Source organism: Festucalex cinctus, chromosome 1, assembly GCF_051991245.1.
Source record: "Festucalex cinctus isolate MCC-2025b chromosome 1, RoL_Fcin_1.0, whole genome shotgun sequence".
Taxonomy (NCBI): Eukaryota; Metazoa; Chordata; class Actinopteri; order Syngnathiformes; family Syngnathidae; genus Festucalex; species Festucalex cinctus.
Window position 1 is genome coordinate 38506412 of NC_135411.1, and position 27124 is coordinate 38533535.

The 27124-nt window shown below is 41.6% G+C and overlaps 1 protein-coding gene across 1 annotated transcript in view; it reads right to left on the reverse strand.

Moving 5' to 3' along the window:
- Window positions 1–27124, reverse strand: part of trpm4a (transient receptor potential cation channel, subfamily M, member 4a) — a 49318-nt gene that overhangs the window by 16653 nt on the left and 5541 nt on the right. Inside the window, exons 2-12 of the mRNA XM_077534587.1 lie at window positions 21910–21971; window positions 20749–20920; window positions 18633–18813; window positions 16122–16291; window positions 15772–15949; window positions 13431–13495; window positions 11059–11295; window positions 10617–10719; window positions 5050–5168; window positions 3685–3984; window positions 2615–2716 (exon numbers count right to left, since the gene is read on the reverse strand). Coding sequence (XP_077390713.1) covers window positions 2615–2716; window positions 3685–3984; window positions 5050–5168; window positions 10617–10719; window positions 11059–11295; window positions 13431–13495; window positions 15772–15949; window positions 16122–16291; window positions 18633–18813; window positions 20749–20920; window positions 21910–21971 — 1689 coding nt within the window. The remainder of the gene's footprint in view (window positions 1–2614; window positions 2717–3684; window positions 3985–5049; window positions 5169–10616; window positions 10720–11058; window positions 11296–13430; window positions 13496–15771; window positions 15950–16121; window positions 16292–18632; window positions 18814–20748; window positions 20921–21909; window positions 21972–27124) is intronic.

The window sequence follows — 27124 nt, forward strand, 5'->3', positions numbered from 1 at the left end:
TCACCTCTCTGGCAGGGAAGGAGCCCGAGCTGGTGTGTGAGGCTGAGAAGTTCCGACTCGACATAGTCGGACTCGCCTCCACACACAGCTTGGGCTCCGGTACCAGTCCTCTTGAGAGGGGTTGGACTCTCTTCCTCTCTCTTCCTCTCTGGAGTTGCCCACGGTGAGAGGCGCAGAGCAGGTGTGGGCATACTTATTGCCCCCCGGCTCGGCGCCTGTACGTTGGGGTTCACCCCGGTGGACGAGAGGGTAGCCTCCCTCCGCCTTCGGGTGGGGGGACGGGTCCTGACTGTCGTTTGTGCATATGCACCAAACAGCTGTTCAGAGTACCCACCCTTTTTGGAGTCCTTGGAGGGTGTGCTGGAAGCGCTCCCCCTGGGGACTCCCTCGTCCTTCTGGGGGACTTCAACGCTCACGTGGGGAATGACAGTGAGACCTGGAAGGGCGTGATTGGGAGGAACGGCCCCCCTGATCGGAACCCGAGCGGTGTTCTGTTATTGGACTTCTGTGCTCGTCACGGTTTGTCCATAACGAACACCATGTTCAAACATAGGGGTGTCCATATGTGCACTTGGCGCCAGGACACCCTAGGCCGCAGTTCGATGATCGACTTTGTAGTCGTGTCATCGGATTTGCGGCCGCATGTTTTGGACACTCGGGTGAAGAGAGGGGCGGAGCTGTCAACTGATCACCACCTGGTGGTGTGTTGGCTCCGATGGTGGGGGAAGATGCCGGTCCGACCTGGCAGACCCAAACGTATTGTGAGGGTTTGCTGGGAACGTCTGGCTGAATCCCCTGTCAGAAAGAGTTTCAATGCCCACCTCCGGCAGAGCTTCTCCCTTGTCTCGGGGAGGCGGGGGACATTGAGTCCGAATGGGCCATGTTCCGCGCCTCCATTGTTGAGGCGGCCGATCGGAGCTGTGGCCGTAAGGTGGTCGGTGCCTGTCGCGGCGGCAATCCTCGAACCCGCTGGTGGACACCAGTGGTAAGGGATGCCGTCAAGCTGAAGAAGGAGTCCTATCGGGCCTTTTTGGCCTGTCGGACTCCGGAGGCAGCTGACAGGTACCGGATGGCCAAGCGGAACGCGGATTCGGCGGTTGCTGAGGCAAAAACTCGGGCATGGGAAGAGTTCGGTGAGGCCATGGAAAACGACTTCCGGACGGCTTCGAGGAAATTCTGGTCCACCATCCGGCGCCTCAGGAGAGGAAAGCAGTGCACCGTTAACACTGTGTATAGTGGCGATGGGGTGCTGCTGACCTCGACTCGGGACGTCGTGAATCGGTGGGGGGAATACTTCGAAGACCTCCTCAATTCCACCGACACGTCTTCCTTTGAGGAAGCAGAGTCTCGGGACTCTGGGGTGGGCTCTCCTATCTCTGGGGTCGAAGTCACTGAGGTGGTTGGAAAGCTCCTCGGTGGCAGGGCCCCGGGGGTGGATGAGATCCGCCCGGAGTTCCTAAAGACTCTGGATGTTGTGGGGCTGTCGTGGTTGACACGCCTCTACAACATCGCGTGGACATCAGGGACAGTGCCTCTGGATTGGCAGACCGGGGTGGTGGTCCCCCTTTTTAAGAAGGGGGACCGGAGGGTGTGCTCCAACTACAGAGGGATCACACTCCTCAGCCTCCCTGGTAAGGTCTATTCAGGGGTGCTGGAGAGGAGGGTCCGTCAGGAGGTCGAATCTCGGATTCAGGTGGAGCAGTGTGGTTTTCGTCCTGGCCGTGGAACAGTGGACCAGCTCTACACCCTCAGCAGGATCCTTGAGGGTGCGTGGGAGTTCGCTCAACCAGTCCACATGTGTTTTGTGGATTTGGAGAAGGCGTTCGACCGTGTCCCTCGGGGAGTCCTGTGGGGGGTGCTTCGGGAGTACGGGGTACCGGGCCTCCTGATACGGGCTGTTCGGTCCCTGTACAACCGTTGCCAGAGTTTGGTCCGCATTGCCGGCAGTAAGTCGGATTCGTTTCCGGTGAGGGTTGGACTCCGCCAAGGTTGCCCTTTGTCACCGATTCTGTTCATAACTTTTATGGACAGAATTTCTAGGCGCAGCTGAGGCGTTGAGGGGTTCCGGTTTGGTGGCCTCAGCATTGCATCTCTGCTCTTTGCAGATGATGTGGTGCTGTTGGCTTCATCAAGCCGGGGCCTCCAACTCTCACTGGAGCGGTTCGCAGCCGAGTGTGAAGCGGTTGGGATGAGGATCAGCACCTCCAAATCCGAGACCATGGTCCTCAGTCGGAAAAGGGTGGAGTGTCGTCTGCAGGTCGGGGATGGGATCCTGCCCCAAGTGGAGGAGTTCAAGTATCTTGGGGTCTTGTTCACGAGTGAGGGTAGGATGGAGCGGGAGATCGACAGGCGGATCGGTGCAGCATCTGCAGTGATGCGGACTCAGTATCGGTCCGTCGTGGTAAAGAAAGAGCTGAGCCAAAAGGCAAAGCTCTCGATTTACCGGTCGATCTACGTTCCGACCCTCACCTATGGTCATGAGCTGTGGGTCGTGACCGAAAGAACGAGATCCCGGATACAAGCGGCCGAAATGAGTTTCCTCCGCAGGGTGTCCGGATAAGCGGAAGAAGATGGATGGATGGATTTTTAGTGAAGAGGAGCGTTGGTTACAGACTTTGACGGTCGCCCGAAAGCTGGAATTGGGGTCCAGACCCAGGGGGCCATAGTAGAAAGGCTGACAGACATCTCCCAGCAGATCCCACAGCACTTGTGATACCTGCGGCATCAAAAACAAAAATCACGAGATTAAGTGCAATTTCTGGAGAAATTGCGTGGCAATGCTGAAAGCTGAATGCTAATAGCTGAATGTTAAGCTGAATGCTTGAAATTATGTGAAAATTACAAAGTTTAAATTGAAGTTAAAAGACAAATGAGAATGAGAAGAAAATTTGATCTGCAATCTGTCGAAGGTGGCATTTCATCATTTCAAAGAAATTATAATCCATTTCCTGAAACGATAGTGTTGGTATCAAACCATCGAATGTACGACTGAGCTAACTTGCCTTGTTCAAATTCATGGCTAATGGCGTATTTATTTTAAAAATAGCCATCTGATAAAAGTCAGCATGTATTTAATAATTTCAGCGAAATTGTAATGCATTTCCTGATATGATAGTCAGTGGGTATACAGTTATATCACTAAGCATAATTGCCATGAATATATTTGCAATCTACAGTCAAAGGTGGGATTCGAACCCAGGACCTCCTAGTTACTGGATAATGCACTTAACCAAGTGCACCACTGAGCAGTATCAGAGACTTGGTAATGGTGATCAGTTGTATGTATGGAAGTGGGCATGGAAAGAAAAAGTTCAATGTTAGTCTCATTGAAAATGATTGGGGAAAGGTTGATATTTTACGTTAAATTGTGCGAGTCCTGTAAGTAATGTGGAATCAAATGATATATACCCCGGAAGGAGTGAATTTTTTAAGCAAGTGTAAATCCGAAGTATTATGTGGGAGTCGTTTCTCTGCAAATAAGTGAGGAGAATAAAAATATGAATAATATATGTGGGATGCTTTCAGCATTCCCACAATTATTATGATCATGATCTCATAAAATGACTGGTAAGCATTTCCCCAACTCAATTGAAAGTTCTATTTCATGTTGACAGTTCTTTTGAGTAACATAATTGGGAATCACTTGCAGACGATGATTTAAGATGTGTATTTTAGTGCATTCACCTCAAACAGGCTAAGCTCTTGGGCCGAAGCAGGACCAGGTGCATTTTGCATGCTATTTAGTTGGCACGTTTTGCCTCTGATGAGACTGGGCAGGGATCCAGACAGGCTCAGACGGTGATTCAAATATCTCTGGAGCAGAGTGTAGACGACAGTGCTGTCCGAGAGCGAGCGATACAAGCTCTCCAAACGCTCGTACGTCAGGTAGTCCAGGATGTTCAGACCGTTCTCGCAGAAGAGGCGCACAAACTGAGGCTTGTCATTGATCAAAGCATCCGTCATGGAGTCGTCCAGGTCCTCATACTGAAAATGCAATCACTGTCACCAGAGGTGGAACAACAACATTGCTCAAAAAGTAAAGCAACCCCTTAAATCGGGTAGCATGCACGTGGCTTTCATGTCTACTTCACTGTCAAAGGGTTTGATACTTGGCTTACTTGGCTCGGACTTCTCTGTATGGAACTGAGATGTTCTCCCTTACCTTTCCTGGACAATCTCCGGGTACTCAGGTTTCCTCCAAACATTACAAAAACATGCATGCTAGCTTAATTGATGAATCTAAATTGCCAATTGGTGTGATGTCAGCAGGATGGTTGTCGATATGTGGCCTGTTATTGACCAATCTAGGATCGACTTCAATCTTGTGTGGGGTTTTTGTTTTGTGTGTGTGTTTTTTTTTTTAAATCTATTCTCATTGACAACTCATAATGTGGCTCTGTCATGTTCATTACCACATTTATCTCTGCATTCCCTAAATATCTGGACAATATTCTTCCAAACCATCAATACTAATATATAGCGCAAGAGAGAGAGAGAGAGAGAGAGAGAGAGAGAGAGAGAGAGAGAGAGAGAGAGAGAAAGAGAGAGAGAGAGACAGCTACATGTATTACACACCAGCAAGACATCTCTAATATCAATAAGTATGTCTAGCAGTTGTTCCGATACCGTTTTTTGGCCCCCGATACCGATTCCGATACCCAGCTATACAGTATCGGCCGATGCCGATATACCGATTCCTAAGGTTTTTGGGTTTTTTTCTCGACATTAAAAAACTGTCCTGCTATTGGTTCAGAGCATTCAAGGGCCAATAGGATATCTTAGATCGGCATGCAGTGAACATGTCACATGTCAGTGAATGTCGTGCACGAGCAAGACACAAGATGCTGCATCCAAAGTCCTATATTAGCGTTGGAATTAATAGTATCCGCATGTTACTTGTTAGTACTCACTAACACCAATACCACTGTTTTAATACAGTATTGGGGCTTCTACCGATACCAGTATCGGTATCGGAACAACACTACTAGCAGTACTAGTACAAGTTGATCCACAGAGCAATCGAGTTCCAGTGTATAGAATCACTCTGACCGTCCACTGTATGTTTCCGGTGAAGAGTTCCGCTCTGGCGATGTCCACTCTATTCCAGGCCACAGCCAGTTTCAACTCTTCAATGTACTCACTGGCATCATTGGACAGACGTTTGCTAGCTTGACACAAAAGACACACACAGACACCAATGTCACACACCTAGAGCTAAATGTTATGCTAGGACAGCTGGACATTGTGTTACCAAAAATGCAACACTGGGAATGTAAAAATGGCAAACAAAGTGTGCTTAAAGCAGTCCTTCTCAAATAGTGGGGCAGGCCTGTCTGTCACACTTTACAGACCATTTGAACATATTAAACCTAGAGCAACCACAAATGAACTATAGCTTACCCGACCCTCTGGAGTCAGCTTGGGATTGTAAAGTAAACATACACTTGACGTTTTCCTTAATTGGTGGCGCTGTAGGATGTAACCATTTTCTTATTGAAAGGAAGAGTGGGTGGGAGTGAATTAAATATTGGTGACTGAAATATTTATAAACCCAGTGGAGACAATATCAGGAACATTTATAATACAATTTCGAATTTCATATTGATAGATTCATTTGCCGTAGGGGAGGCAACAAGTGGGAAGGCAGTCGGTGAAGGTGGTAGCTGCCACCACCTTGCTAACTTGTAAAATTGCGTGTGCAAGGCTATTCTGAGATGCTTCTTGGTTTGGTTAATATATATATATATATATATATATATATATATATATATATATATATATATATATATATATATATATATATATATATATATATATATATATATATAAAACAAAAAAATAAGTACATACTAGTTGCCGTGTGTTTGCTGTGATTGTTTAATGCCATTTTGTGCAATTTTATTATGCATGTATACAGATAGAAACCCCATTTCCAATGAAGTTGGGATGTTGTGTAAAACATAATTAATGAACGTAATTTTATTTTATTATCGTTTTTTTTTTTTTTTTTTTTTTTTTAATGTACCTTTTTGAATTTGATGCCTCCAATATATTCTCAAAAAAAGCTGGGACAAGTTGAAGAATTATAAATAAATAAATAAATAAATAAATAAAACCCTGTTTGAACAGGTTAACTGGAAACTGGTGGTTGTCATGATTGGGTATAAAAGGTATTAAATATCTCATCTTTGTAGTGAATTGAATGGAAAATAGGTTGAAAAGGATATTCAAATCATTGTAAATGTATGCTTTACACAACGTTCATAACTTCATAGAAATTGGGGTTTGTACATTACTTGACTGCCAAAGACGTTTCATGATGATTAGTAAAATTCCAATGAATGGAATGCGATCTTTCATTTCGTAGCCACATTGTATATGTAGTAAAGGCAAACAATATTCTTTTTGCCTTGAAAGATGAGTTAAAATGCTCAAAAGCGGCTGGCACTGTGGATTTTTTTGTTTTGTTTTTACAACGCCTGGCAGTTAAAGAGTTAAATACTAGGGGTGTTTAAAAAAATCGATTTGGCAATATATCACAATATTACAGCTCGCAATTCCTGAATCGATTCAATAGGCACCTGAATCAATTTTTAAACATCCATTTTTGACGGAAAAATATTCAACAAAACGTCTTACTTGGGGTTAGGATTCACACCTAAAGCATGGAATAATGTTATATTAATGGAACATTAAGACTTAATATTTTATTTCAATGCTGTTCAAAAATGAAACAGATTACAACCTGGTTGTTAAATACAGTGGCTCACAGTTATAAGACTGAAGTAAATAAATCATACATTTTCATACAAATCTTACAGTTTAGATGTACAAGTTTACTGAATAGTATTTTCTAAATTTGAGTAAAAAAAACAAAAAAACAAAAAAAAAAAACGAACCAACTGACCTATAAATTCGTATCAGGATTAATCGGTATTAAATCGAATCGTTATCCATGAATCGTGATATGAATCGAATCGTCAAGCACTAGGCAATTCACACCCCTATTAAATATAGTAGTATTTTGTATTGTACTTCACTTCCAGACCTGATAGCCAGCAGCCTGACATAGTAGCATCAATGTACCACCAACAAAACAAACTAACTGCATTTTTTTTGTTTACATTCAACCTTCAGCTGCTGCGGCAAACGCAGCTGACATCATGCATGATCTGATCATGAGATTACGATTTCAGCATTCTGGCATTCTCAGACTGGATGCTTTCAATCATCTTCCTCTCTCTCATCTACTAACAATGTCACTCAACATGTAGTGTAGACTGTGCAATGAGAAAGAATACAAATTTGGACCTCCTTTATACCAATGCAAAGGGAGGATCAGCTCTTCTTCTCTCCCTCTTGGGAATCTGACCACAATTTCATACATTCAACCAGGGGTCCTAAACCTTTTGGCTATCGTGTGACAAGATCCCAGTTTGATACACACTGTTGACATAAATCACTCAAATTTCATTTTATCAAAGTGTATCTTTCATCATATATTTTTATTGTGTTTTTATTAATAATGAAATTCATTTTTGTGAAGACACCGGTCATGTTCATAATTTCTCACAATAATTACAGAAAACTTAAGTATCACACTCTATTTCTATGTCTGCCAGTGTTCATGTTCAAATGATCACTTATGCGACATTCCTAAAACTTCACGATGTCCCATCACTTGTGAGCTATACGGTATTAGGATAGGCCAGTAGGATACTCATGTTGCCTACTGCGCAGTGCCCATGGGCACCACATTGGTGACTCCGGCATTAAACCTTGAGACCACCAACAGGTTGCTGGTGGAACAACAGGCAGCCAACATTAGGACTGTGACAGTTTGGCCGACAGATACAGAGGCGCTGCAGGAGCGCTTCAATGTTACAGATGATTTTTTTCCTCTGGGGATGAACAAGCTGCTAGAATATCTTATTTGTATGTTGGACTATGTTGTGTGTGATTTGTTTTCTATGTATTGCTATTGATAGAAATGAATTGGAATTTATCCATCCATTCATTTTCGTCACCGCTTACTCCTCACAAGGGTCATGGGGGTGCTGGAGCCTATCCCAGCCGGCTTCAGGCAGTAGGCGGGGGACACCCTGGACTGGTTGCCAGCCAATCGCAGGGCACACAGAGATGAACAACCATTCACACTCACAAGCACACCGAGAGACAATTTGGAGCACCCAATTAACCTGCCATAGATGTCTTTGGAATGTGGGAGGAGACCGGAGTACCCGGAGAAGACCCACGCGGGCACGGGGAGAACATGCAAACTCCACCCAGGAAGGCCGGAGCCTGGACTCGAACCCAAGTCCTCAGAAGTGGGAGGCGAACGTGCTGACCAGCAGTCACCCACCGTGCCGCCCTAATTGGAATTTATTTGGTAACAACTACATTATCTTGTACTTTATAAATAAAGTTGAGTTGAGTTAAAAGTAGGGCTGTCAAAGTTAAAGCGTTAATAGATTAATTAATCACAGAAAAATATCGCATTAATCACGTATTAAGGCAGATTAATCGCACTATTTTTTTTTACCACATTTGAGCCTTGAATGTAACCGCGGATGGTTAGATTGAAGGCTGCGCAGGTCAGTGATGAGTAAATGCACTTCCTACGCCTTTTGTTCCAAAATTTGCAGGGTGACTCCAGTCGGTGGTAAATTTCGCTTTAAAAAACACCTCGGCGGGACCTTAGATAAAACAAAAGTAATTTGCGTTTAATTAATTAATAATTGCTGAATTGCACCCAATTGATATGATGCTGCTACGTTTTGAGTAATACACATATGCATTCAATTGCGTACATGCATTTACTCAATATTTGCAAATACATTCAGATAATAAAATGCATTAATGTCAAAATATTACGGTATTTTGTATTTATTTTATATTACGCAAATACGCAAGTAATTTAGCTGATTAATCGTGATTAATCAAAATTAAAAAGTGTGATTAATCAGATTAAAAAATGTAATCGTTTGACAGCACTAGTTAAAAGTATTCATTATTACAGAACATGAATGCAGTGTATATGTTAATAACCGACATTATGGGGTAGCTTAAATTGCTGTACAGTATACTTCTTTCCGCTCATTTTCAAAAATGAAAACCCGGTGGGGTCGGATGCATCTTGCTGGAAGAATAGCTCCCTGCACCTGCCATGAACTGCTGTGAATGGTTTGGATGTACAAAACTGGCTAGCTTTTGTTTTGTTTTGTTTTGTTTTTTTCAAATGTGCTAGTGTCCTCATAAGTACCGTAACTTATTTTAAACCAATAATATCCCAAAACAAAGTTTGTGTATTGCGTACATACCATGTTTTTTTTTTTTTTTTTTCTCTTTTTTTTTAGAGCTCAGAATTGTTCATTCGGTAGTCTTACCGATTCAACGTCTTGACATCATTGCTCTTTTTTTTTTTTTTTTTTTTTTGTGTGTATGTGTGCGTGCGTTTGCGTGCGTTTGCGTGCGTGCGTTTGCGTGTGTGCGTTTGCGTGCGTTTGCGTGCGTGCGTGTGCGTGCGTGCAAATACGTATAAATTTATACTCATTCATTCACCTAAAACCTTATAAATATCCCATTACCCTTCGCCTTAACCAGGTACTTCAGAATCTTGCCAGAGTCGTGAGATTTAAATGGTCAGGAGACCAGAGAAAAGGTAAAAAAAAAATGAAATAAAGAGAAAAGAAAGGTAAATCAAAGTGACATCCAGCACCGACCAAACACTTCCTGCCTTCCCCATGATTACAAAATCAAAGTCTTACGCCAACCCCTGAAGCCTCTAAATTCCAGCAAATTTAGCGAGATCTCAAGAGCCCAGAGGAAAAACTAAAGAGAGGAAGGAGGGAAGGATCGATAAGGCAGAGTGAGATCAATAGAAGCCAGTACATCCAATCCATCAAAGTGAAGTCCAGCACCAACAAGACCCCTCCTGCGTGGTTACAAAACCGGAGTCTTATGCCAACCCCAGAAACCTCATACTTCTAAAAAATTAAGATCTCAAGTGACCAGAGGAAAAACTAAAGAGAGGAAGGAGGGAAGGATAGATAAAGCAAAGTGAGAACCACAGACACCAGCACCAACTGATTCAAGGGGCTGTGGGAGGGAGAGGGTACTTCTGTTGATTTTCAGTAGATGCTGGTGCGACGGATCTGGCATGCATAAGGACCACCACCAAAGAAAGAAGCCGTCAACCGCGGTCCAGCAAAGCGAGCACCCCCCCCCCCCCCCCCCCCCCCCGGAACCCCCAGGCCGCGGCAGCACCAAGGCCACCCCCAAGCCACCCGAGCGGACACCGGTCGGCGAGCCGACCCAGACACCCGGAACACCCCCCGCCCCAGCCCCGGCCCACACCCCCGAGCCCAAGGCCGCAGAACGAGGCCCACCGGTCCCCAGCCCCCATCCCCCCACGACCCCCCCGCACCCCACCCAAACCCGCCATCCACCACGACCCAGGCCCCACCACCCCCGACCCCCAAACCCCTGAACACACCCCGACCCCCAGCACCCAACCCCCCACCCACCCATACCTCCACCCCCCCCCAAACAAGCCGCCCCCCCCCTGACGGCCGCCACCCCCCCCGCGAACCCGGCCCCCCGTATTGCGTACATACCTCTAACAAGGGCTTTGAGGAGGACAGTATCAAAATCATATAGTCCTTCTTGCTCCCCATGGAAAACAGTGATGAGCTCTCTGTTGTGATAAATACTCAGAGCCTGGATGCACAACAGGAGTGGAAAGAAAAGAGTTGAGGATTAAGGAAGATATAAATAGTTGGGTTTCTGCAGTCTCTCACACGACGTGTGAAATTAAACAACCAATTATCACTTTCATTAACTGTTTATATCTGAAAATGTGTCTGAGTGAGCTGTTCTTAATTCTATCCATTTGTAATGTCACACGGTGGTCGGACTCCAGACTTCCCGTAAAATGTGTCTATTTCAGTATTTTACATTTAATATGTAAGTATGCAAACGCTAATAATTCTCTTGTGTCGATTTTAGAGAAGTTTCTTAGTGTTCTATATCATCCAGTAAAGAAACAGTCTAACTCACACTGTCCACCAGTTTTTCCAGGTCAGCTTCTCCTTGGAAGTATCTTTTGATCTTGTCTCGGATTAGATCACGGATGTCTGACAGATACTCCGCAATCTCGCCCATTGATGATGGAACTGTCTGGCTGAAGGAAGTACAGGCAAGACACAGTAGAAGTTCACTGATAAAATCCGCTGCTGGTCCAGTTCCAGCGAGAACCAGCCAGGGCGTAGATCTTTTCAGAGATGTGTCCAATCTCTGCACGAAGAACACATAAACAAAAAATATAAGGCATTTGTATCTGGGTGAGTACATCAGTGAGATGTAAATCTATAGAAAAGGCACAGATAGAAAATTACAAATCAGAACCGGGTTGGACTGGCTATAAAGCATACTGGGCCATTGACCCAATGCTACGTTTTGTTTTGTTTTGTTTTGTTTTTTAATTACTTTGCCAAGGCCTATGTGGGGCAATCCCAGTTCCGTTATTTTCTAAAATTGTATGAAAATGTGTTTAACCAGATAATGGACACGGCAATTGAAGCCATCCATAGGCAATTTTTAACATACGGCAATCTATGCTGTCTACAAATTTCCATCAACTCTGCACTAGTGCTCTTCCACAGTCTGTCCTTAAGCGTTGGAAAGGATTTGACATCAGGGCAACCGAGGAAAAATATGCAGGCCAAAAAGCTTAAAAGTCCAGAGGAATAGGATGAAGGAATCCCGAAATGGGCAGAATACAAGGCAAGGCTTTGTGTCAGTCTATCTCAGATGGGCTCGGGCCCCGAGAAGCCAGCGGCGTTTCTGAGTTTTGTTGACATATGGCTTTCACTTTGCATGGTCGCATTTGAACTTCCATTTCTAGATTTCGCATTTTACTGTGTTAACTGACAATGGCTTTTTGACGTGTTCCTGATCCCGTGTGTCAATATCCTTAACACAATGACGCCAGTTATTAAAGGGATATTTCACTTATTTAGCCCATTATAGCAATAAAAAGTTAATATTTTATCTATAATTAATTTGATACTTTCATTATTATTCACATACAAATAGTACCTTTAAAAACCACATTTTGCAACTTGCTGTCGACTGAAAATGACATCACAAAGGAACCAATCACAGTGCACCTGTTTTCTAGGTTTGGTCATGTGACATTCACAAGCTGAGCTGTGATTGGTTACCTGAGCCCTTGTGATGTCATTTTCAGTCGACAGTAAGTTGCAAAATGTATTTTTAAAGGTACTAATTGTACATGAAAAATAATGAAAATGTCAAATTTATTATAGGAAAAATATTAATGTTTGACTGCCAAAAATGGCTAAATAAGTAAAGTATCCCTTTTTAATGCAGTACCGCCTGAGGGTCGAAGGTTACAAGCATTCAATGTTGGTTACAAGCATTCTTTGATGATATTATGGACCATAGATGACGAAATCCCTAAATTCTTTGAAATTATATGTTGAGAAGCATTCTTAAAGGGATACTTGACTCACTGAGCCATTTTCGGCAGTAAAAAGTTAATATTTTGTCTATTATTAATGTGGTATCTTCATTATTTTTTTATGTCCAATTAATACCTTTAAACGGTATTTTTTCTACTTACTGTCGACTGATGATGACATCACCTGTGCAGAGGAACGACCAATCATGGCTCAGTTTGCTGACAAAACCCAATAAACAGGTGAACCATCGCTACCTACTTCCTCAGCTCAGGTGATGTCATCATCAGTCGACAGCAAGAGTAAAAAATAGTTTTTAAAGGTATTAATTGTACATGAAAAATAATGACGTTATCAAATTAATTCTGGACATAATGTGAACTTTTCACTACTGAAAATTGTTCAGTGAGTCAAGTATTCCTTTAAACTGATGGTCTATTTGCTCACCCGGTTATTCACAAAGTAGTGAACCTCGCCCCATCCTTGCTTGTGAACAACTGAGCCTTTTGGGAATGCTCCTTTTACACCCAATCATGACACTCACCTGCTTCCTATTAACCTGTTCACCTGTGTAATGTTCCAAACAGGTGCTTTTCTGAGCATTCCACAACCTTCCCAGTCATTTCTTGCCCCTGTCCCAGTTTTTATTTTTTTGCATGCATGAAATTCAAAATGAGAGAACATTTGCACGCAAAAAATACTAGGTTTGAACATGACATCATTTGTTTTTATACTGTATTCAATTCAACCAAAGGACTTGCAAATCTTTTGCTGTTATGTTTTACACACCCTCCCAACTTTTTCAAATTACAATACAAAGGCTGTTAAATTATTGGTAAGCTCAGTGAGACGATGACAATGCTTATGGAGCAAATACTAAAAAAGCCACTGGATTGTAGTGGCCTGCATCCGTGTTTGTGGGTGCGTGTGTGCATGTAGTGTTCACACCTCTAGCATGCGGGCATCTCCTGAGATGAGCATACATAGCACCGGGATTTCAATACTGCCACTACCTGTTGAGAGAGATGGAAGTCAGAGATAAAGTGAAGTCAAGTGAGAGAGAGGATTGAATGGGACAGCAGATTACAAGGATTGTGATGTTGCTTGCCAAACTAATGTCTGCAAGCGACAATTGCGACATTCTGGCATTCTCATACGGGTCAGCTGAGACTTCAACACACACAATTTCATACACCTTGAGACCACCAACAGGGCGCTAGTGGAACAGCAACATAAGGACTGAGACAATTTTGTCAATTGGACAATTTTGTCATTATTGTTAATAAACATTAATCACCATTTTAATCATCATTTGTGAATTGGAATTTACTCACAATTACATTGCCTAGTAATTTTAAATTGACATTATTACAGTACATGGATGTGTATGTTAATAGACTATTTCATTAATAATGACAGTTGACATGACATTAATGACATTAAGGCAGTGGTGTCCAAACTACGGCCCAGGGACCATTTGCGGCCCACCATCTATTTTTTAGCGGCCCTCAGCATATACAAAACATTGCTTTTGACAGCCTGATTTTCTAGATATGCAAATAAACTATTTAAATCTAAAACAGAAACATTTCTTTTTTGTAATTTAATTAAGTCAGTGATTTCAGTTCCTGAAGCAAAACTGTTGTCCTCCATGTTCCGCTGTCTGTGTCAAGGTCTAATTTGTGAACATACCACATTAATGATTAACTAAGATCCTCAAGTGATTTAAAATTTGACCTTTTATTGCTGACTACTCTTCCTTTGATTCTGAATGTGGAGATTGGTTCAGAGATGGGGTGGATCTATTCTTGTGGGATACAGGGGTGTGGGCCACCCCAAAAATCAAAGAAAAATTCAAAACTGTCCTGTTTAAAAAATAACTAGCTAAACTATAGTACATTATTAATCGACTTATTAGTTTTAGTGTGTTTAATAAAGTCAGATAATTTCAAAATGGCCCTAGCATCCTTCGATTATACTGTACGTGGCCCTCAAAGGTAAAAGTTTGGACACTTATGTATTAACACATTCACTGCCAGCCCAGAAAAAAATACATCATTTGACGTCTTTTTCCATCAATGGCAGTGAATGAGCTAAGGGCTATAAATAAAACTACTATTTCTTCCTACTCCTCTTTTTTTTTTTTTTTTTTTTTTTTTTTTAAGAGATGTGCTGGTGTCTGTGGATCTCACTCTGCCTCATCTATCCTTCCCTCCTTCCTCTCTAGTTTATCCTCTGGTCTCTTGAGATCTCCTTAATTTGTTGGAATTTTGAGGTTTCTGGGGTTGGCGTAAGACTCTGATTTTGTAACCATGTGGATGGCAGGAAGTGTTTAGTTGGTGCTGGATTTTACTTTGATTTATCTTTCTTTTCTTTGACCTTTCCTCTGGTCTCCTGACCTTCTGAACTTCACGACTCTCGCGAGACTCTGAAGTATCCGGTTAAGATGAAGGGTAATGGGATTTTTATTAGGTTTTAGGTGAACTAATGAGTATAAATTTACACGTATTTACACTCACGCGCACATGCACACACGCACATACGCGCACACACTCCTTTTTATAGATTCAGTGACACTGGACGCAACTTCAAGTTCTTAACTTTATTTTTTTTCTTATTTTCTTAAAATTAATTTATATTGATTCACCGATTAAACTGAAAATTAACTAAAAAAAATGAATCTTTAATTTTTTCCAGTGTTTTTCTTTATTTATGGATGTATTTGTTTATTCAATGAACACATACTTGTATTAATGTGTGGTACTGGACCACTGCATGAACACACAACACATGAAAATATAAATTCGGATTTCAACTGCCACATTCCATCTATAAACAGGGCAGGCCTGCGACTTTTTAACGTCTGCATTTTTATTTATGTAATTTTTTGTTGTTTTGATAATTATATTACTCAAATGGAAAAGAACCCAAATGCTTTATGATGTAGACTATAGCTTTTTACATGTTAAAATATAAATTATTTTATGGGTCTATTATGGACTGATACTATTGTTTCAGTTTGAGGACCTTGACCTTCAAGTGGAAGGAAGAACATTTATTTCTGCTGCCTGTTACTCATCATTACTGGCATAGGCAGATGAACAAAGATACATTATTTGTAGTGAATAAATAATGTTTGTTGCAATTGAATGATGACATTGAATTATTTCCTGTGGCACAACTGAAAATCTTCCATGGCTCAGTGGTTGGGAATCATTGGCTCATGTTGAGTGTTTTTGGTTGCAAATTAATCCAGTATAAATCCCATTCATACAAATGGGTGTCATACCCCAAATTCCAGTGCGCTGATGTGAAATATAATCCTCCAGATTGGTACGAAAAGCTGTCTCTCCTCCTCTTCTACCAGTACTTCCATCGTCCACCAGCAGGAAGGCCTGGCAGTTGCTGTCCAGGCAGCAGGTGTCACGTGATGTGTTCTGGACGTAGTAGCGAGCAGGGAAGCTTCCCTTCAAATACGCAAGACAGAATATTTGGAATTGGGACACATGAGACAACCTGATTTTGCTTTTTCTTTCAAAATAAATCCTTATTCTAACAATGTTAAGGAAGAGACAATTTGAACTCCAGGTGCCTGCAGGATAGAACAAGCCCATTGTTCTGCACAATTATAAGGCATACCTGTGCATTAACAAGCTGCTGCCTGTTGTGCACGATGCCCCAGGGTGCAAGTCCCACGGCTATGACTTTCTTCTTAGAGAGAGCTGGAGCTGCAGCGTCATGGTCCCTCACCGCCTCACCTACGCAGCGGGCCACGCCTTCTCGGAGACCCTCCGTCAAGATCCAGGCCCCTGGATAACAAAGGGAAAAGGGTGGGTGAAATGTTGAATTAAAAGCAGTGCATTTCTATTGGCAAATAGGAATCTTGTAACTTACAATTACGAAAAAAGACAAGACAGTCAAATGCTGTCTGTAGAGATTACTATGATAACTGTTACATACTTTGTACAGTGGCTAAGTATCCATTACCCTTGTACCTTTCCCCATTTTGTCACGACTCAAACATCGCAAAGATGTAGTGCTGCAAACCCATGTTATACTGTATTTTTTTTTCCTTTATGTTTCTGCCACTTATTTTCAAAGTACAGCCGATACCGTTTAATTTGCCATGTTACAAATAAGGGATTAAAAATGCGTGAAATACTTGGATTAGAACTATTTTTTTGTTTGTTTGTTTTTGTATTACCATGGCACCACATTAATCCCCCCCCCAAAAAAAACAACAACTATGCATATACTCCCATTGAAAATAAATAAATTGTCGCCAAAATTAGTCTGCTGCTCTGGCATACAGTAACCCACAGACGTGTTTCTCATCACATTTAATTGATGCGCTTTCTAACTTTGTCCATTTTTTCCCCTGAAAATTATACTTTCCTTTTCTGCTAACTGAAAGATGGAAAGCAAATTTAGGCCTTTACCTGTGTGTAATCAGCACAGCATAAATACAGCTTTTCTGTGATATTTTATGTATGTATAGATGCGTATATATAAATATATATATATATATATATATATATATATATATATATATATATATATATATATATATATATATATATATATATATATGAAGACAGACAGAGAGAGAGAGAGAGAGAGAGAGAGAGAGAGAGAGAGAGAGAGAGAGAGAGAGAGAGAGAGAGAGTTTTATTTTTACCTGTAGTTTCCAAACTATTTCTATCCTCTCTCAGGCATGTTTGTTACTCATCATAGTCAATTTGTATCCATTATACATGTTGTGGAACATTAGTGATGAACTTTTTGATGAAGTTTTTATACTTTCCAAAACATTACCACACCCCTTTCTCCGGTTCACCATGCCTGTACTGGTATCTTTTCATTTGCTTATCGTTGTTCTCGCTGGCAGCCGCAGTCACTTAATTAGCTCAACCAGCTTTGCTTGTGCTCACACGCCTACAGTTCTGAAGTGCTGTCTGCCCAGCAAAGCTTTTTTTTTGCTACTTCTTCAGGTTCAGGCTCTAGACTGCCTGGTTTGATTTGGTTTGCAATGGAAAATCTTCAAGTGTGGGCACAGCCACGTGTCAAGGCCTTTTCACACTGCACTTAGCAGGGCACGGCACATCATTGACAAACCTCATCCATTATGTATGTGCCATGAGGGCGTGACGACGGAATGACGAGTCGTGTCACTTAATGACTATTTGTCTAGACAAGAGAGTATTTTAGGAGTCTATCTGTAATCAGAAACAGCGTGAACTTCAGGTCATTTCCTAACTGGCTATACTGTAGTTCCGTTTCAGGTCACAATCATGGAGGCCATGGCTCGACCAACCTCATTGTTGACCACACAAGTTTAACTAATTAAATTCCATTACTATAGTCACTCTTTAGAGTCAAAACATTCTGTGCCAACGACGAGTTTTCTTGTTTTTAACATATTTTCATTGAGAGGGATTGATGAAGTGTCTGATGGTGTTTGAGCAGTAACGAGCCAAACTACCCCAAGAGGATATCAATAAAGAGGAGGACTTTACTGTCATGGCCATGGCGAGACTCAACAATGGCTTTCAGTCAGACAATCTGAAGCATACACTCAAAAAGGGAGCATGTTTGTATACAATTCACAGAGTATGTGTTATGATAGTAAGCATATGATTGGGCACGAACAGCTGACGTGCCATCCTGGTGAGTTGGCATCACTCACAGTGCTTATATATCATGAAATAGATTGAGGTTATTTTAGAATCAAAAGTCATTCCTAAACGCTTTAGCTGCTTTGTAGAAAGAGACCATTGTTCAGATATGTCATAAAAGCAAAAATAATAGCAGCAAAGTCACTGTTCTGCTTGATATGGGGGGTTTTTTTAGACAAAAAGCAGTTTTCTCCGGATTAAGTGATAAGTACCTCAATTTTGAAATATTTAACTATGCTCTGTTGATTATTGGCAAGAAACAGAAAAAAAGTAGACTGAAACTTTTTTTGTTCCTGGTGAAAGCAGAGTCGATTCTTTAGTTGATAGATTTGATACATAAATAATACCATTGTGGACGATGGAGTCAGAAAGCAAATACTATCATGTCAATGCCAAAAGGTAAGCAGAGCTGCAGTGTACAGCGCCACAAAAAGATGATGCGCGTGTGCAGTGGTTCCTGCTGAACTCTTCTTACCTGTGCTCTGTGCAGCCCGAACCAGACCGTTCCTCAGGACCTCTCTCACCCATGTTTTCACATTCTCGCAGCCTTCGCCCCCCACCACTGACACCACCAAGTTGGGTGAGGGCAAAGCCCAGTATGTTGTCATCAGGGTGTAGATGAACTGAGGTTGTGTGTCACATGACAGCCGCAGAAACTAGACAGAAATAAAAGAGATCAACAACTGTGGTGATGTCCTGTGACTGAGAGATATCCTGATGGGAACTATTAGGAATGTACCATTTTTTTTCATTTTGGGTTGATGTCAAAAAAGTGCATGGAAGTGAAGCAGTTATAAAACGTAGTAAATTGACATCAAAAATGTCATTTTGAGGCCCTCAACAATCCTAAGTTATAAATACGACTCACTCTCCTTGAGATTGAGTCTAAAGACAATTTTTGAGGAGTTTGCCTCAACATCAGCTGTAGTCAAAATAGTCTCAAAAGGTCTTTGGACTCCTCCGGACCAGTCAAGATGAAAACTGCAGGGAGACTAAATATTTGTCAACAATTTCATTACAGAAAAGTTTTGATAGGTCAAATCCTATTGTTAAAGCAAATTCAAGAAAATATACGTCTTAGTTTTTATCCATATGTTTTCAATACTGTTTATCCTTATTACGCTCGCAGGTGTGTTGGAGCCTCACCCAGCTGACTTCTGGTGAGAGGCAGCGTAGACCAAAGACTGGTCGCCAGCCATTACGGTTAGGGTTAGATTTTTTTATGTATGTTTAATATAAACAGTTCATACATTTACAGGGTTGGTGATTACTTTCTTTCTCATACTTTTGAAATTGTTCTCACGATAGTTTGTACAGCTCTGGAGTCTGTTTAGTTTTGAGAATTACTGTGCATGAATAGAAAATGAAGTGAAGGAGTGAAAAATGTTTATTTTATGACGTCATAAGTTGATTTCTAAAGTGCAATACTATATTTTTGGTAGTTCCAAATACCTATGACTTAAAGGGATACTTTACTTATTTAGCCATTTTTGGCCAACATTAATATTTTGCCTCTAATACATTTTATATTTTCATTATATTTCATGTATAATTAGTACCTATAAAAACACATTTTGCACCATGCTGTCGACTGAAAATGACATCACAAGGGCTCAGTTAACCAATCACAGCTAAGCTTGTGAATGTCACATGACCAAACCTAGAAAACAGGTGAGCTGTGATTGGTTACCTGAGCCCTTGTGATGTCATTGTCAGTCGACAGCAAGTTGCAAAATGTGTTTTTAAAGGTACTAATTGTATGTGAAAAATAATGAAAGTATCAAATTAATTATAGACAAAATATTAACTTTTTATTGCTATAATGGGCTAAATAAGTGAAGTATCCCTTTAAAAATGTGCGTTTTTACATACAATCACTGTGATCAGTTATAATGCACATATGTATTGTAGATAATGTGTTGTTAAAGGATTTTATTTAGAATTGTCTTGCTTTAACTAAAACAAAGGGGAAAACACTGACTTTTTAAATGGGTATTTATTGTCATTATTTCACTGGTCTGGCCCACGTGAAGTCAAATTAGGCTGTATGTGGCTCTTGAACTGCAAACGAGTTTGACACACCTGCGCCTGGACACACAAACAGCAGGACAGCTAGTCTCGTCTAGAATTCATATTAGTTTTTTTCTGGGTTGCTCCAATTGCTAGCTACAGTTAAAAACACATTTGGTTAATTGAAGATTTGATTAGGTGTGGAAAAACTGTGTGACTGTTTGTCATATCTGCAATTTATAATAGGCCACCTTAAATTTGTTTCCCAAATGCAACCACACCCTTTATAATGTGAGTCACACCACAGTGATGAGTGATGCCAGCAATGGTGAATACTTCCATGTTGACACCATACACCATATCATAACTGTGCAAATGAGTGAATGAGGCAACATGCTTTGAGTACCAGCCCACTGGCTTGTGAAGAGTGCCAACAATAACAATAGATCCTGTTAAAAGGCTGACCTCAACCATGTGAGTTTAAATTCCTCCGCAGCAAGTCTCTGCAGTGGGTTGGTCAATCAGCAATAGCAAGTCTGACTTTGTAGTAGTTGCTGTGTCTGTTGAAAGCTGCTACTCACATAGCTGTGTCTGCGCCCAGCGCCGGCAAACTCCAACTCTCCAAAGGCATCCGTGGTACACTCGGTAGTATGCAGCTTACTGTCCCATTCGGTGGCAGCGCCGCCTGAGTCCATTGCATCCAACACATTGTGTATGTTCCGCACGTGACCGCACTGACATAGTACTCCGTTACTGTCACACAGCACACACACATGCTGTTATTCTGTAATTGCTAATATTACAAATGCTGCAAAACCTTATCAACCAACCAAGTAAAATTGGGTTTATGTTTACACTACAAAAAAAAAGATAGATCTTCAAAGCCTGTAAAGATTAAGGTATTAAACATGGCTCTTAAAGTGTATTTTACAGATTCATGAACATGTGTGAGTGTGTTTGTCCAAGGGTTTTAAAGCACACACTTCACTGCAAATCCAACAGGTAAAGTAATTCACCCAACCATTTTTTTTCTTTGTTCAGGTGAACTGGAGCCTATCACAAATGATTATGGGCGAAAGGCAGGATACATTTCACGGCTGCCAGCCAATCTCAGGGCACAGAAAGCATGCACACTCATACCTAACAACAATAATTGTCTTCAATGAAACCCCAACAACTCACCACTGTGAGGCCATAATATAATATAATCCATCCATTCATGTTCTTGACCGCTTATTCCTCACAAGGGTCGCGGGGGGTGCTGGCGCCTATCTCAGCTGGCTCTGGGCAGTAGGCAGGGGACACCCTGGACTGGTTGCCAGCCAATCGCAGGGCACACAGAGACGAACAACCATCCACGCACACAAGCACACCTAGAGACAATTCGGAGCGCCCAATTAACCTGCCATGCATGTCTTTGGAATGTGGGAGGAGACCGGAGTACCCGGAGAAGACCCACGCGGGCACGGGGAGAACATGCAAACTCCACCCAGGAAGGCCGTAGCCTGGACTCGAACTTGAGTCCTCAGAACTGGGAGGCGGATGTGCCAACCACTAGACCACCGTGCATTTCAATGGGTGTCAATTATATGTGGAATTCTGCTTTTCGGTCCCTTTGTCCCGTAAATTGCTTGGGTCATCTGTACACATCTATGTGCCCCCTGTATCAACATTTAATGAGAATTATTTTACATTTATATCAACAGATTTACCTGGTAACATCTTCATCAACAAATATTTACCTGGCAACATCTTCAACAAAGGTGGTGCACTCTCGCTTCTTGATGAGCTTGGGGATCCAACTCTGAGGAGAAGAATGATCGTCCAAAATAAATCAGTTTTGAAATTAATTCACAATCTTGTTCAAGATAAAACACTGTAAAAGCCTCACTGACCTGCGTAGTTCTATATTATCAACTTCCAACTTATGAATATTCACATTTCTGAATGTGCACCAGTAAAATTTGCTAAATGTAAAAGGGAATGTAGTAGTAATAGTAGTAATGATGATGATTATGATGATGATGATGATAATAAATAATGCGGTTTCGACTTTAATGATGCGAGTGCACCGGCACACGAACTGAAATATATATTTTTTTGTACCAGTATGAGTGTAATGAAAATTGTATATGTGAGTATGAGGATGTATTATTATTGTGTATGCCTATGAATTTCATGTACCGTATTTTCACGACTATAAGGCGCAACGCATTTTAAGGCACACCTTCAATGAATGACATATTTTAAATATTCGAAAGACAATAAAAATACTGCAGACTAAACGTAAATTATAACAATGAAGACTCACTAGGAATGTAATGTGGTCAAAAGTAAAACGTCCGTCTTTAAAACTTGTGGAATTAAAATACTGTAGTTTTTTTATAATGCATCAAGAATGTAAGATTTTTCTTCAATGATGTATCGTGTTTTTACGAACGCGGACTATCATGCATCCATATAAAGGTATTTTGCTCTAGTGGGGTTGCCGTAGCTAGCGATCCAAGATGGCGGTATCTTCTGCGCATGCGCGTCATCGATTGTGCAGGGTCACCGATAGCGTCTTGACAGTGAGACCTATTGCGGCTCAATATTAATCCATATCTAAGGCGCACTGGATTATAAGGCGCATGGTCAGCTTTTGAAAAAAATTGAAGGCTTTTAGGTGCGCCTTATAGTCGTGAAAATACGGTACATACGCTATTGGCAAGTGCACGTATGTGTTAAAGTGCAGTTGTATACACAAGTAGGATTATTTTCTTTTATTGAAATGTATTAAAGCTACTCTAGGTAGGATTTCCCCCAAAAATATCTTAACAATAGCCTTTTTATTTGACCATTTATGACTGAAACATATTCTAATTAGTAGATCAACATCTTCGCTGTTCACAATGGGTACTCCTACAAGCCTCTGGCCAATATTATTTAGGAAGCGTCCGGTCCGAATCCTTCGAATTTCCCGCCCTCTGTCTGCAGGATGTGACGTCATGCGCGTCATCGTCAGTTGTTTCCTGTCGCGCGAAGACGGAACTAGTACAGATTTTCGCTGCCCCAGACACCCGCTGTTACTCCGCGGAAGGCTGCTCAAAAAAAAAAAAAAAGAAAACAATGTCAAGTGCCACGAAAAAAAATAAAAATCTAAACTTGATAGTGACCGGCGCCGAGAACAAGAGTGAACATTGGTTTGACATTTCAGAGGTGGAGAGCGTTGAGATCGGACTTGGATTAGAAAAGTGATTCACAGCTGGCTTTCTTTCTACTCCAAAAGGTAAGAAGCGAGTTTCTTGACATTTAGAAGAAAATGTGTTGTTTTCAAATAGCAGTAACCTCAAGATCGATCACTTCTCGGTCGTAACTATTGGGGTGAAAGTGAGGTGGACGGCAACATTTAGCGTGAAAGGGGCGGCAAAGTTGAATGTAATAGAACAGAATGACTTTATGAAGAACAGACGTTCCATTCCGCGGCGTTTCAATCAGGCTAAATGTTGCCTTATTTTCCTCCGTGAAAACAGCCTATTGTAGCTACATTATGCTAACGGAATGTGAACGGTACTACTGAATGGCGAAAACATTCACGGCCGTATCACACTAAGTAGTGAATGGGTCTATATGTTTTTCACAATCGTCAATTTCCATAACTGACAGCCCACCTTTCGGCTAACGCACAATGACGCTAGCCTGGGGGCGACATGCACTAATAATGACTAGAATCAGGTTGACGTCCGTCGAGCGGGGTGACTACACTATGTAACTGCATATTAACATCGGAATGAGGTCCAATTAATTGACGTAATTTGCACATCGTTTTGGAGTACAGCACAGGACTGGACTTCGACCGACTAAAGCAATATGATCTGCACGTCCCGTGGACATCAATTGTTTAGTGGGGATCGAGAGTCTCATTCCGTGAAGTGGCCAGCTTTGTATAACATTATAAAACTTCTTACCTCTGAAAACATAGTTTCATTGGATATGAAGAGCCCAGTCTTCAGTATTGAGGTCGTGCACATAGGAGTGCGTGCAGCGTGTACGAGCGTGCAGTTTGTTTTCGGCCACAGGTGGCAGTAGAGATTTGACATTTTAAATCTTACATAGAGCTGCTTTAATTTACCGTATTAATAATGACAAGTCAAAAGATGCAAAGAATAAGGGGTAGGACTAGATAAGTTTTTAACTTCTTCCTACTCCCTTTTGGAAATGTAAACCATCACGAATGATTGCTATGAGTTTCTTCTTTCTTTCAATTTTTATTTTCTACTTGTTTATCTTTATATGTTTATGTTGAATAAACAAACAAACAAACAAACATCTTCCAAGAAAAGCTAACAGGACAACTTGCAAAATTTGAAAATTGGATATTTCGTCTAAAGGAGGAAACACTACCACTATGCAAAAGCATTTGCACACAAAGCATGCAATTACCATCTGTCGTGTTTGTGAACGCGCCAGAGTCCGGTGGGATCAACGCAGCAGTCATGCCCTCCAGCAATGCAAGCGTTCTCTCCTATCAACACTCCAGGTACTGGTAGTACCTGTATTAGCGGCAGTTTGCCTTTCTGTGAAAGTAACTGCTAATGTTAAAGCCCATAGCTCACTAAACAACGCCGGCTTGCGAAAGTAAACGCCGCAGCCCGCGAGTGTTTTGTTGTTGTTGTTGTTGTTGTTTGGTTTTATCATCAGGGTTCATTCAAGGTTGCAAAACGTGCAAAGACGTACAGAACGAACCATGACTTCAAAGCAACACACATTATGACTCTGCTCACGGGAGTCACACACCAGTCTACAGGTTGCGTCTGTTTTGACTGAGGCAGGAACAGGGAGGAAGAGTTAGTGCTCAGTTCACGAGAATGTTAAAATATTACTGGAGTTGGACATTATTGTCACAAAATAATCATAGTAGTATTTTGTAAATTTCTACATGGATCCAGTGTTCAACCGCATGGACAGAGAGGACTTCTTCCAACTGAAACTGTTAGGGTCTGGGTTTTAGTTGGGGTTTTTCTTTGTAATGTTTTCCTTGTGTCGCCAGTTCTGTCAATGTCTTATGTCCACCTGTGCTCGTTTTCCCGTTCCCTTGTGTTTGTCCAAGCAGCTCCCCAAGCCACTTGTGTCGTGTCCAGGTGTCTCTTGTTATCTCGTTATTATGTGTATTTAGTCCCCTGCTTTCGTTCAGTCCTGGTCGAGTCTTTGTTGTTGTTGTCCTGTCGTCGCCACAGCTTGTTTCCCTGAGCCTCTGAGTCCTGCCCGTTTAGGTTACATCTAGTAAGTTTAGTTCCCAGCTTTAGTTTGCACTTTATGTTCTTTTGCACTTTGTTTGTTTTTGCGTTAAATTAAAACATGTTTAAGAGCACCCCTGCCACGCCTTTCTTTGCCTCCCTCCACTTGGGTCCACAATCTCCCGCAAACCCTAACAGAAACACCCACAATTCGACCAGAGGAAAGGTAATAACGACCTTACTAACATGGTCTATGTAAAAGATTTAAGCTATACTGTGTTGTGAAGAATGAGGTAATTCAGGACATGATAAAACCCCTGAAAAAGCCCCTCCGATACGATGTGCAACGAGACCCCTACAATGTGTGACAATCACGCTGCAGTGAGAATCCTTGTTTTAAAAATCAGGGTATTGAATGAGTTACACACAGGCAAAAACATAAGCATGTGTTGGGTGGAACACAGCAATAAAGTGCCAGCCCTCGTTACTGATAATGGAATATGATAGGTGACATGATCGTGATGATCAAGTGCAACTAATTTTTCCACTAGAAGAACCTTGATAAGCATTAAGCATACATCAATTTATTCTAGCTACCATTCTTGTTCCCCTGTTGGGTAATACCACACATATATCCATAATGACACAGACTTCATCAACAAGACCCAGAACCTGCAATATGCTACAAAATAAATGATTCAACGTCATCTTACTGTTGACATGCATCTCCACCAACTGCGGTCGAAACTCCATTAGCCTGACAGTTCTGGGCTTTAAAAGGGATGTGCGCATGCGTAGTTCAAGCTGCTCGCTGTAAACGTGATGCTAGGCCACCCAAAAGCGTGTGCGCAACCGTAGCTCTTGAGTTAAGAAAATGAAATTAAAATGCTACCATGCTGTCCTGGCTCATAGCTTCAAAAACAACAGTCAGACTCCGAGGTTGAGTCGCAGGCTGACACAGCACAAATGAAGATAGAACCTGGATGGCTAATGCCACCCGCTTCGTGCACCAACAGTTAAGTTGAATACATTGACTTTTTGTGACGTTTTCATGTTATTTTCTTCTTCTACGGTGAAAATGCCACTTTGTGGCATACAATTGTACCAATAAGTGTGGAGTACCTCTAAATATTGCTGTTGACATTTTTTAGTAACATGGGATAAACCTCTTGACATACCGGTACATTTCATTTGCAAGGGGGTCTCACACAAATGCACATTTCATTTGTAAGAATGTGAATATAAATTTACTATTTTTTCCAAGTGCTACACAAAAGATTCGGCTGCATCATGTTGTCAGAACCATCAACAATAAAAGGAAAGCAAAGCCCATCAAGAAAACAAACAAACAAAAAAATTGCTTTCAAATGTAAGCCTAACTTCTGCAAGCCACGATTTACCACACTAGGATAATATATCCTGGCGTAAAACATGCACTGCTAAGTGTTTTCAGCAACAACAACCAAAAAAAATAAATAAATACTGAATTGTCAGTAACAACCTAGTTACTGAATATGAGTGGCCAGAATTGGTAACAATCGCAAGTATTGTTATTTTTGTTATATTTTCTGTATTTTTTCCAAAATTGCACGTGACTGATACTGATGATGACACAGGACGATTCAGTCTTATAAGGGGAGTACCGGTGTTGTGTCAGATGAGCATACCCGTATATCTGCCTCTATGTAAACTATCTGGAGCCTCACCCTAAACTCACCCTAACACCCAACCTGTTCCTACT